The following is a 12,899-nucleotide window of genomic DNA, read 5'->3' on the forward strand; positions in this document are numbered from 1 at the left end:
TCGCTTCTCTGTTCAGAGAGTTGTTGCTACTCTCCTCTTTGATCTCCTGTTGAGTTTGTAGGTGTTCAGAATGGTTTGATCCCTATTCAGCTGAATTCCTGAGACCAGACGAAATCTAGGTCTCCTACTCCTCCGCCATCTTGCTCCACCCCCTCAAGTTTCTTAATATGATATTCAACTTAAGTAGTCTTTAATCCTGAGTATTCACATTATTAGTAATTAATTTTATTAGTAGAACATGACATAATATTCCAATACTTATAAGTATTGCAAACTTTAAAACATCAGAATCATAAATCATGAATTATCATTGTATTCAAGACTCTCATATTTAGGATTAAAAGAAAGGATCTCAAAAAAATTTTTTTTCTATAATGTAATAGATCCATGGAATGATACACTATATGTGAACATTGGCAACCTACTGAGAGTCTATGTAGAACATTTACTACTTCATACTATTTAATATTTCCCTTCTTCCTTTTGGTTTTTGCTTTTGAGAACTGTAATCTTTAGTATCATTCTTCATTTACTGGCTTTTTCTGTCATCATCCAGAGATGATAGAACCATGACTAAGCGGTGAAAACACGACAAAGCAGAGAAAGCCACTGACCTGAGCAGACCTGTATTTGAATCCTGGCTGCATTAATAATTAGGAGGGTGACCTTGAGCAAGTTACTTCGACTCTCTTCACCCCACTTTCCTCATCTATCAAATGGGACAGAAAATGCCCACCTCACAAAGTAATTATAAAGATTAAACGAGATAACAGTTAAGCCTTTAGCCAAGTGTTTGGCACAGACAGTAACAGGAACTCAATAAATGTTTTTAATAAAGGAAGAAAGCTTGAGAGCTCCCTTTAACCTCCTGACCACAATTTCACTTGTGTATTATATAGGGCAGGAAGGGAAGGAAGAATAAAATACTTACCTATAAGGTATGTGAAACAAACTTCTTTTTAAGCGTGTGTGTGTGTGTGTGTGTATCTGTGTGTGTGTGTGAGTGTACTTCTCTGTGTTTTTATATTTTGTGTCAAAAAGGAAAAAGTCAAATAACACAGTAAAACAAAATATCTGCAGTACATGTAACTGAAAATGATCAGTATCTATTCTTTCTGAATTAGAAAGATAACATTTTAGAACTCTTTAGAAATAAAAAATAAAAAGAGTATAATTCTAAAGCAAATTGGACAGAGCCTAAGAGCAGCTCACAGAAAAGGACACAAAAGAGACTTTTAAACATATAGAACAATGGTCATTCTCATTAGTGACCAATAAAACCAAATTTTAACTATAGCATGATACCATGTTATACCAATCAAAATGGCAAACACTAAAAAGAATCACAGCATTAAATCTTTTGTTAGGATATGGAGCGATGGGAGTACTCCACTAGTGGGAATATAAATTGGTTACCACTTTGGAGAGCAATTAGGCAAAATGTTTATAAACTGTAAAACAAACTTTTTGAAAGGATCTAGCACTTCTCATTTATCACCTAGAATCATTAGTTATGTTCTGATGTAAATAGGTCTTACCTCTCTAAGCAGATAGGGCAGAAACCTCATCTTAAAATACTTTGGTAATCTCACAACAGCTTGCTCAGTGCCTTCCACATAAAATATTTCCAATAAATACTGGTTGACTGATTAAACCTCCAAAAGAGCATTTATGCTTAGGAAAGGAACAAATAGAAATTGAAAGATAGAAAAATTAAAATTAAAAGGTGAAAAAATAACGCCTATAAACTATTCTCCTTGAATGATTTTTAATGTGACTTAGGTGAGCTTACTGGTTACCAAATGAAAATATCCCACGACTACTTTTGCTGGGATCTTAATAGAAGACTTTGCTTTGCTTTAGGATAATGGTTATTTTTTAAAAAACCAGAAACACATGGAGTTCACATGAAGACCTTATTTGGTTTCTAACATATTTAAAGCATAACAAGGTAAACTACAAACAAGAGGATGTCCCTTTAATTTTTATAACCTTGCAAAATATCTTAAAATTTACAAGACACCTAAAAATATATTATGGAACAGAATTAGTTCAATGAAACTAACAAAGTCATAGAGTAACATTATATAGACTTCTGAAGTAGACATTTAAAAATATGAAAAAGACATTCACTACTTTAATATTAACAATAATCTCTCTGATGTTGATGAAATGTAAACAAGGAATTCAGGTGAAATTTAAAGCTTACTGGTACTTTCATTTTCTTAAAATAAATTCAAAGAAGTCCCAAGACTTAAGCCAAGACTCTTCAAAGAAAATCGAAAGACATCAAATTAACATTCAAGGGTTCTATTTTGAATCCTTTAAAAATGATAGATGCAACGAACCATGGGAGACGATGGACTCTGAGAAACAAACTGAGGGTTCTAGAGGGGAGGAGAGTGGGGGGATGGGTTAGCCTGGTGATGGGTATTCAAGGGGGCACGTTCTGCATGGAGCACTGGGTGTTATGCACAAACAATGAATCATGGAACACTACATCAAAAACTAATGATGTAATATATGGTGATTAACATAACAATAAAAAAAAGGATAGATGCAAGAATACCCAGACAATAGAAATGCTCCTGTTATAACTGTTATACAGCACACATGGGCATATGGATACACTGAAGATGGTAAGGACTCCAGCGGTGCTGTATCCTGTTTGTCTTCCAAGAGAGCAGCAGAACAGATGGGAGGATTAACAGAGGATATGTCTAAAAGTATTCAGGAAAGAGAGATCTGAAAACAAGGCAATTAGGCTGTTGACGTTGCTGCTCACTATCTTGACTGACTGATTCTTTTGTAATTTTCTGTCTACAGACTGATGACCATGCAAGGGGTTAGACTATGTACAGCACCTTAAGAGAAAACTGGAGTGGCTCAGGAAGGGAAGGCCATACGGCACTGTCCCGCGGCAGGTAGAGATGACATTTTATAAGGCAGGTAGGGCTCTATGACAATAAGCAGGACCCGAACCATAAGCCTACTGAGTAGCAGTTATGCGTAACATCTGCAGTGGACAACTGCTGGTTTCTCGCCAGTGGATCAGTTTATCCTTCCCTTCTATAGAATAGCAGCTGATTCTGTGGGCTTCAAAGGCACTAAATCAACCAATAGGTTTTAGAGATGGAGGAACAGATGAATGGATGACAAAATAGATGATAAATACATAGATCTTGGGATAGATCCCTTGAGGTCTGACTAAAAGCAGTACTAGATACAAAGGTGATTTAAACCATAGCACAGTCTTATTTAAATACTATCAGTAGGAAAAATTCAGTTTTCAACTAATGGAAGTTCTGAAAAGAATTTACGCCATTAAAAACAAAACCAGAAACATGGTTCCTTTCTCCTGCCACAACAATAGATACAGGTCCGAGGTATCTCTTGCCTAGAGATTACTTCACTAGCTTCCTAATTATTACTCTCTTGCTTCCTATTTTGCCATATCTTTTTTCCTTCACCAAAGGGATTATCCTTTTTTGCCTATATTTCTTTTAAAAAGGAAAAAAATTATACACAAAACCATTAAATCAATACTAGCCTAGTCTTAAGTGTTTTGTTTGCACCGATATTTTTATATAAATAATTATGCTTTACTTACAATACCATATTCTCTTTTTCATACAACCTAATACTTTGGGTATTTTCCCGTGTTATTATATAGTCTCCATTATCATGTTTTATTTGCTGCATCATATTCCATCCAGGAGAAATATCTGTAATATTTTCTATTGTTGGAATTTAGTATTTTATAGTTTCAATTGTTTTATAATTATAAAATCATGTAAACATCTTGGACATATACTTTTCCTTTCCTTATCCCCTGTGTATTAGTAAAGTGATGAAGCTGGACTAGCTAACCTCTAAGCAGTCTTTCAATTTTAATTTCTAGTAGTATGATATTCTTTAGGGTTAATAGATTACCTTTTTCAAATACCACTGAGAGTCCACAGAGACACAGAACACTGGATCAGATGCTGAAGATATTAAAATAATTTATTTCTCAAGAAAAGAAGAATCTAGGTTTCCACACTTGAGCATAATCCTTAAGAGGTTTCTATGACCCTGCCATCAGTATATCTTGAAAAAAATATATAATTTCTCTATATCTTACTTCAGAATTATTGAGGGAAAGATTCAGCCTTTTATTCCACTGGTTCTCAAACTTTGGTATGCATAAAGTTGACCTGGGGAAATTGTTAAAAATGCAGATTCCTGGTCTATCCCTATAGTCTGATTCAGTGTGTCTGGGATTGGCCTAGAAATATGCATGTTTAAAACAAAACAAAACTCCCCAGGCAATTCTGACCTTGCATTGAAAAATATGCTTTATTCTTGATCTATCTGGCCATTCTAGTAGATGAACCATTAAGAATATAATGGACAATTACTGGGCTTGAAACCCTGGACCCAGATTTTTAAGTGAAAAAATAAAATAATTTAAAAAAATTGCACAGACTAATTCTTTAATATATTTTTTTCCTCCCAAGTTACTCCAGATTTTCTAGCCTAATATACAAATTACAAAATGAAGAATTTAACATCTTCATTGAAGGCAGTCACAGCTTGTTAAATTTTAAGGTGCAGTGTTTTTCTAAGAGGAATAAAGTTAAAAAACAAAACAAAACAAAAAAACTTTAAATGAAACCCAAAATATAGTACTTAAAGTGTGCCAAAATGAGAAACATTAAAGGCAAGCTGAATGGTTCAAAAATGTATCATTTAGAAAAGTTTGCCTTATATCAGAACTGAATGGGAACTCTTGTATCTTAAAAAAAAATAAAATAAAAAAGGGCTGCTTGCATCCTAAGTCAAAGTGAAGTCTACATCCTTTTTGTATACTCATTAAAAAACACCACCACAAAAACTCAATTCCTAAATGTGCTAATCTTTCAAGAACCTTCTGATACTAAAAACAATTTTTTTCCTTTGAAAGGAAACTCATTTTTATGAGATTAAACATAAAAGCTTATTTTTTTGCTAATGAGTATGAAAAAAGGAAAAAAACCCTGCTGATCATGCCTGTCAGTGAAAGCCTCACCTGAGCAATTGATTCTTTTTCCAAATGAGCTCGAGATCCACATGCAATAGCCATTTGTTCCTGAGGAAAAAGCAATAAAATGATTTTTCAGTATTTGAATATACTATTTGAATATTAATAATTAAATATAATCAATAAAAATATTTATTTTCAATGAGTATCTCATTTTTTAGAGACCGATTTTTTAAAAAGGCACATTAAATATCTTTAAAGGTTTACTCAGGTGTTCAGAATATATACAGCTTCAAGAAACCTAATTATACTTACTAAAAGGATAATATTCAGGGCTAAATAGCAGGGGCATGTACGACTTGAAAATTCTTATTTTAAATTATTCTTCTGATTAAAAATACTGTATTAACATAGTTAGAAGGAAAAATAGTGGTATTAGAAAAAAGGTATCTGTAAATGGTATGATTATACATAATCATTACATTCTGGAAAATCCAAGATTATCAACTGAAAAACTACTACACATATTAAAGGAATTTAAGAAGATGAGTGGGCACAAATGAAGATATATATAATACTTTAGTCTTCATATGTATAAACAATAATCAGAAAATATAATGGAAGACAGTATTTGTAACATCAATAAGAAAGGAAATTCTGGAAATAAACTTTACAAAAAATGTGGCAATACCTAAATAAAGAACACATATATAGGCTACCAAGGGAAACAAAAGAATCCAACACACAGAAAGGCATACCATGATCATAGATGAGCAGATGTGATGACAGTATCAAAAATCATTTCTCCTTAAAATTAATCTTTAAATTTAAGGTCATACCAATAGACATATCAAAATAATTTTTCACTAAACTAGATAAGCTAATTTTTAGAGTTAATATTGAAAAATAAAGAACCAGAAGAGCCAGGAAAATTCTAAGAATTAGAATATATATTACAAAGCTATGATAATTAAAACTAAGGTACTAGAATGTGAATAGATAAATCCATGGACCAGAATGGAAAGGCCAGAAACACACACACACACAAATACGGATACTTAGAATATGCTAAAGATGACATTTTCAATCAGTAGGGAAAAGATGAACTGATAAATGCTGTAGGACATCTGGGTAGCTGCTTGGAAACCAAATTAAGCTGAACCTGAGCCTCATACTAAATAGTAGGATATATTTTGGATACATCAAAGATTTAAGTGTAAGATATCAGGAATAATTTTTAAAATGATTTCAAGGAAGGCATAAGTATACAAAATCTAGAAGAAAAACTGATTCAACGATAAATTATTAAAAAACTGTGTGGCAAAACAAAAATCTAAGCATATTCAAAATGAAGACACATAAATTGGGGGTAAATATTGGTAATTTATATTACAGACAAAAGGATCATTTCCAAAATGCTAAAGTGCCCCTACGAATTATTATAAAGTACCCTGAGAACTCAGCTGGAGAAGAGGCAAAGGTTATGAACAAAGTGTTCATAAAAGAGCAAGTGAAAATAGCTCTTAAACACCTGGAAACATCCTTAATCACATGTATCCCAAAAGCAATACAAATAAAACCTATCAGTGTTTACAATATGGTGCCTACACACCCTACAGACAGCAATGTGAAAATTACAAATATACATATAATCTGACCCAGCAATTCCACAACTAAGAATTCTTCCTGTAAATAAACTTGCATATGTATGAAAGGACTTTCATGCAGGGTTAATCATTTCAGTGCTGTTTGAAGCAGCAAACCTGTATGTCTATCCAAAGGCATTAGTTATGACACTGTGAAAGAATGAGGAAGCACTTTGCTGTATAAATATGGCTCAATTCCCAAGATACATTGTTAAGTGGAACAAAAGAACAGTGAATAGTGTTAGTTTGCATTTTTAAATAAAGAATACATATATCCATCTTCCAGATGGATATATAAGAAATAAATAACACTGGTTACTTCTGACAGTAACTAAGTGACTGAGAAATAAAAGGCAGGCTTCCTTCACTGTGTATCTTCTTGTGCCATTTGACTTTTGAACTGTTCACCAAAATAAACAAAATTAAAAAGTGCATATTGTAAAAAAAAAATGGCAAGCATATAAATTCACATATAATAAAACTTTATTATAATGAGAAAAAGTCATGTATAATCTCACTACCTAAAAGCAGCCTTTTATAATATTTTATATATTTCTTTGTGTTCTTTTTCCCCCTTTGCATTTAAAACCACAGCTGAAATTTACCTACATACCAGTTTTTTTTCATTCAAAATAACCCCCAAATTTCTTATATTCAAGTTCATTGTTTTTCAACTTTTTATTATGGGTATTTTCAAACAGTACATAAAAGCAGAGAGAATAGGAAAATGAAGCCCCCATGTGCCCATAATCTGGCTCAACAATTATCAATACATTTAAAGAAAATAAAAGGAAAAAAACAAAACAAAACAAAAAACCAATACATGGCCAATCTTGCTTCCTCTAAAGCCCCTCATCACTATCCCACCCACCCAATTCTAGGCATCACATTATAAATTGCTGTATATTTCAATCACAATAGCACTATCACAACTAAAACATTAATAATTCTTTAATACCATCAGATAGTTTTCAAATTTGTCAAATTATCTCATAAATGTTTTCAGTTTATTTGAATCAAGAACCAAATAAAATTCATACAAATTGGATGATGTTTCTTTTACCTGTGTGTTCCCCCCTACTTCCATTCATTTTTTTTCTTATGCTTTATTTGTCAAAGAAACTATATAACTTGTCTTGTAGACTTTCCTCGATGTTGGATTTTGCTGATTGTACCCACACTGGTGACATTTATCATGTTCCTCTGTCCTCATATTTCCTGTAAACTGGTTGTTAGAAGACTGATAAAATTCAGGCTTTTCAAGAACTTATAGCAGTGTTGCATGTCTGTCTTTCTTTTTTGTGTCAATGGTGAGGGCAATATTATATTTCACCATAAAGATTTACCATATTTTCACTGTTTGCCTACGTGTTGACTATTTCTAATTTCATGCTTTTAGAACGGTGCCCAAAAGAACATTTTGAATATAAAACTCAATTTGTATTTTGCATTTCCTTCTTTGGAAAAAGTCATAGAAACAGAATACTAAACTGCAAGTATGAATGTTTTAAATGTTTATGAGCCAAATTATTCTTTAAAAGGCTCTTTATATTACCACTAAATGGGTATAATATTGACTACTTCATCAAATCCTTGCCAGTTCTAATTATTCTCATTTTAAATTTGCTATTATAAGGGGAAAATATGACCACGTGTGATCTAATTTCCTTTTCTTTATAATAAAAAGGTAAACTTGGGGGAAATTTTAGTGGCCATTATATTTTCTTTTGGAAATTATGGTTACATACTTTGCCTACTACTTAGTAGAAGGAATAATTTCTTCCCTTTTTCTGGCAGACGTATTTTGCTCAGGAAGGGAGAGAATGCTTTTCTTAAGGAAGAACCATGTAAAAAGTTCAGACTGTATATGGCAAATAAGCTTCAACATTAAATCCAAAAAGAGCAGTAATGTTACTGAGTATTAGATGGAAAAAAAAAAAAAAGGAGCCCCTCCCACCTCTCAGAGACTGAGTAGAATTAAAATGTCACTTAATTAAAAAATAAAAATAAAATGTCATTTAATTAAACTAAAAACAAAAAAACAAAAGCCTTCATTTAAAATCTCTTTTTCTCTCAGTGTAAGTCCCTAAAAGCTTTTAGGAGAAGTTTGTATATCTGCGGTTCTGATGTAAGAACTGACTGAATCCCTGGGACTGATCTCACTGTCATAAGGAATTCATCTAAACAGCTTTAAGAACAGTTAGCTGCTCCTCAGGAAAAGATATTCTTTTTTTTTAAAAATTTTTTATTGTTATGTTAATCACCATACATTACATCATTAGTTTTTGATGTAGTGTTCCATGATTCATTGTTTGTGCATAACACCCAGTGTTTCATGCAGAATGTGCCCTCTTTAATACCCATCACCAGGCTAACCCATCCCCACCCTCCTCCCCTCTAGAACCCTCAGTTTGTTTTTCAGAGTCCATTGTGTCTCATGGTTCGTCTCCCCCTCCGACTTACTCCCCTTCATTCTTCCCCTCCTGCTATCTTCTTCTTTTTCTTTTTTCATAACATATGTTGCATTATTTGTTTCAGAGGTACAGGTCTATGATTCAACAGTCTTGCACAATTCACAGTGCTCACCATAGCACATACCCTCCCCAATGTCTATCACCCAGCCACCCCATCCCTCCCACCCCCCACCACTCCAGCAACCCTCAGTTTGTTTCCTGAGATTAAGAATTCCTCATATCAGTGAGGTCATATGATACATGTCTTTCTCTGATTGACTTAATTCACTCAGCATAACACCCTCCAGTTCTATCCACTTCGTTGCAAATGGCAAGATCCCATTCCTTTTGATGGCTGCATAATATTCCATTGTGTATATATAGGAAAAGATATTCTTGCTTTTAAAATGGCTAATATTAGAAAATGTATGTAAACATGAAGTCTCTTTCTTTTAAGCCTCTTTCAGAGTATTGCTAATTTTATTGTGGGTGTTGAAAAATGAATACTTCAGTTACTATGATAGATAACTTTTAAAAGTGGTAAAAAGTGGTACCATATTGTCTTCTAGAAAGAAATGCTCCATCAGAATCTTTCTTACCTAGTACTTTTCCATTTAAGTATTTCCTCACAATTCACTGGAAGGAATTGTGAGGAAACAGACTAGAAGGAACAGAGTAGAAGAACTAGGTATATCTAATTTATATGAACAATTATAAACAGTAACATTAGAATCAGCTCTGAAAATCAAGCACAAAGACTAATGTTAATAATTAGAGTTAACGGTTACTGAGTGCTGAACATATGCTAAATACTTGACCAGACATTTTTAAAAAATTTTAATCATTACCTCAGAATTATGAACTCAGGCTCACTGTCCATATGTCAGTGATGAGGAAAATGAGGTGGATGGATTAACTTGCCCAAGGTCACAATGCAATTTGAACTCCACACTCAAAGTTAAATGTACTGAAGTGGAAATGGGAATTGGCACAGGTACTCCATAAGGCAAATGTGACTCCAAATGAGGTAGATAGCATATAAAAGTGAAGTACTGAGTTAAGAAAAAGTTTTACTTATTAAAAAATTATGTTTTGACTTAAAAAAAATCCTATCCCCATTTTTTCCTCAAAAGCAATCAACATTCATTGTTAAAAACAAACAATATGGGGTGCCTGGCTGGCTCAGTGAGAAGAGTATGCAACTCTTGATCTCGTGGTCATGAGTTTGAGCCCCACGTTGGGTGTAGTGATAACTTAAAAAAAATTAATCTAAAGGAAAATAAAAATTTGAAAAGATATCCACAGTCCCACTATCCAGAGACAACTGACGTTAGCACATTGTTTATTATTATTAGATATAATTAGATATTAGATTATTAGTTATCTATTATTAGATAGATAACTAGATATGGCTATAGCTATTGATATACATATATATACACACACACACACACATATATATCCAGATGTTTAAAATTTATTTTTTCACTTAATTATATATAATGAATAGCATTCTATAAGATAATGAATTCAACTTGTGTAAATGAATACTTAACCTGTGTAAATGAATATTTAACACTTTAAATCATTTCTCATTTTTTCCTTTAAAAAATTAAAATATATTAAATATATTTAAAAAAGCAAAAAATCCTGGAAAATTTATTTTTATACACATTCTTAATTATTTTCTTAAGATAAATTTCTCAAAGCTGTGTCAAGGGATATGTATTACTGGATTAATGGATATGAATTATTTAAACCTTCTGATTCTTATTTTCAACTTGTTCTATAAAAATATTGTATGAATCTACACAAACTCAAGAGATAAATTTGGCAACATTTACTTTTTTTTCCTTGATGAAAGATGCCTTATTATTTCCCTGCTTTTTATATTTTTATTTATTTTTATTTTTTAAAGATTTTTTTATTTGACAGAGAGAGAAAGAGGGTGCACAAGCAGGGGGAGGGGCAAAGGGAGAGGGAAAGAATCCCCAAGCAGACTCTCTGTCTGAGCAGAGAGCCTGATGCGAGGCTGGATTCCATGACCCTGATAACAACCCCAGCCAAAATCAAGGGTAGGATGCTCAACTGACTGAGCCACCCAGGTGGCCCTCCCTGCCTTTTAAATTAAGAGAATTTTCTCTTGACAATCATGAGGATATTAAATTTATGAAAATTTCTGTGGTCAGCAAAAATTATAGTTAACATCGAAGCCTCAATCTTCTGGAACAAGGTTGGTAAACTATGGCCTATGGGCCAAAGCCAGTCTGCCACCTGTTTTTGCATGACCTATGAGCAAGAATGGTTTTTCAAGTGTTGTTACAAAGAGTATTGCAACAGAGACCATATGTGGTCCACAAAGCCTAAAATATTTACCCTCTGGTCCTTTAGAGAAAAAGTTTGCTTTCCCTGTTCTTAAGAGATACCCACTTTCAAACCAGGTTTGTTGGCATATACACCTGCTTTGGGAAGCAGCTCGTGTCCTTCGAAGGTATGGGAAACACATTTTGTGATCGGCTGAGACAGACTGTCCTGAAAGTTCCACTGAGTACAATCTACCTCTTTTTACATTTTCAAAACTATCTTCTTAATTTTTATATTCTGCCTTGTTTGATTTTCACAAAGACCTCAGCAAAATGCTTGTGTAACTGCCAGGTCTATAAAACAAATGATGTGGAAAGTTAAGGGATCTCTTTTGGATGCTTGGCCATCTGAGAAGGTGACACAAATATACCTGGCTCTTAGACCTGCCCACGGTCCACAAAAAAAAAGGGGAAACAGTAATTGTCACATTCTTGTTTAAGGAAAAACCAACCCTTGCATACATGTATGAAATGTTAGTGTACCAAAACCACACTTGGCTGAGGACTACTACATTAAAGACCAAGGAACATTTAGGGACATTAGCTAGCAATCACTCCAGACTGAGGGGTATGTGTGTTGGGGGTGGGTGGTTAGTATCTCTTTCCTATAGTTTTTTGCAATGCAATTTTACACCATATCTGTTACCTTTCATCATTTGTGGCCTTCAAAACCTAAAAACTAAGTTTACTGGAACTATGTCTAAATGAGAATTCAAGATCCAAGTCATGGCCTGAGGAGTCACTCTATGGTTATGGAGTGCAGATTTCCGGTCACCTATTTTGTTTAGGGAGTTTTGATTCTATTTTTATAGTTAAGCCACCTAACAAGTGATCATCACATATTTTGCTTAGAAAAATTACTGTAAAACCAAGCATATTTTATTAAAAGGGGTAGCATAACTACTGGTTAAGAAGTTGAGAAGCTGGGACTTAAAGAAAAAAGATAACACAGATAAAGTATTTGGAACTAAATATAAATCCCTATTTTATTTGTGTGTCATACAAAGCTCTACTTAAATGACGTATGTCTAGTTTAAAATCTTAAAAGATCTTCTTCAGAGAAGCAATTGCAAGCAACTTTCCTAAATTCATTAAGGATAATTTGACCAGAACTGTAAGTGGAAATACAAGCACAAAGTAGTAGTAAATTTCTTTTTGTTGCAATTAAAAATAATATCTGCTGAGAAAACATTAGAAGCCATTACAAACATCCTGGAGAGTCAATACACTAATGTAGAAGATATTTAAGTTAACTACTGCCATCTAGTGAGTTAGTCATGTAGTCATTACAGGATTTGACTACTTTGAAGCCCATTAGTTTCATTACTTTCAGAACTGTTCTAGCCAATTTTATTGTCTTAAGGCAACATATACAAGTCATGCTTATCAAATCTGTGACTTAAATGAACTGAGAACAGAATGGCAATTGCATTAA

General features: G+C 33.2%; 1 protein-coding gene across 1 annotated transcript in view; it reads right to left on the reverse strand.

Moving 5' to 3' along the window:
- Positions 1 to 12,899, reverse strand: part of ALG5 (ALG5 dolichyl-phosphate beta-glucosyltransferase) — a 45,726-nt gene that overhangs the window by 16,195 nt on the left and 16,632 nt on the right. Inside the window, exon 7 of the mRNA XM_028107199.2 lies at positions 5,051 to 5,110. Within this exon, the coding sequence (XP_027963000.1) occupies positions 5,051 to 5,110 (60 nt within the window). The remainder of the gene's footprint in view (positions 1 to 5,050; positions 5,111 to 12,899) is intronic.

This window comes from Eumetopias jubatus, unplaced genomic scaffold, assembly GCF_037043125.1.
Source record: "Eumetopias jubatus isolate StellerSeaLion01/CBP00866 unplaced genomic scaffold, mEumJub1_p1.0 scaffold_3, whole genome shotgun sequence".
Classification (NCBI taxonomy): Eukaryota; Metazoa; Chordata; class Mammalia; order Carnivora; family Otariidae; genus Eumetopias; species Eumetopias jubatus.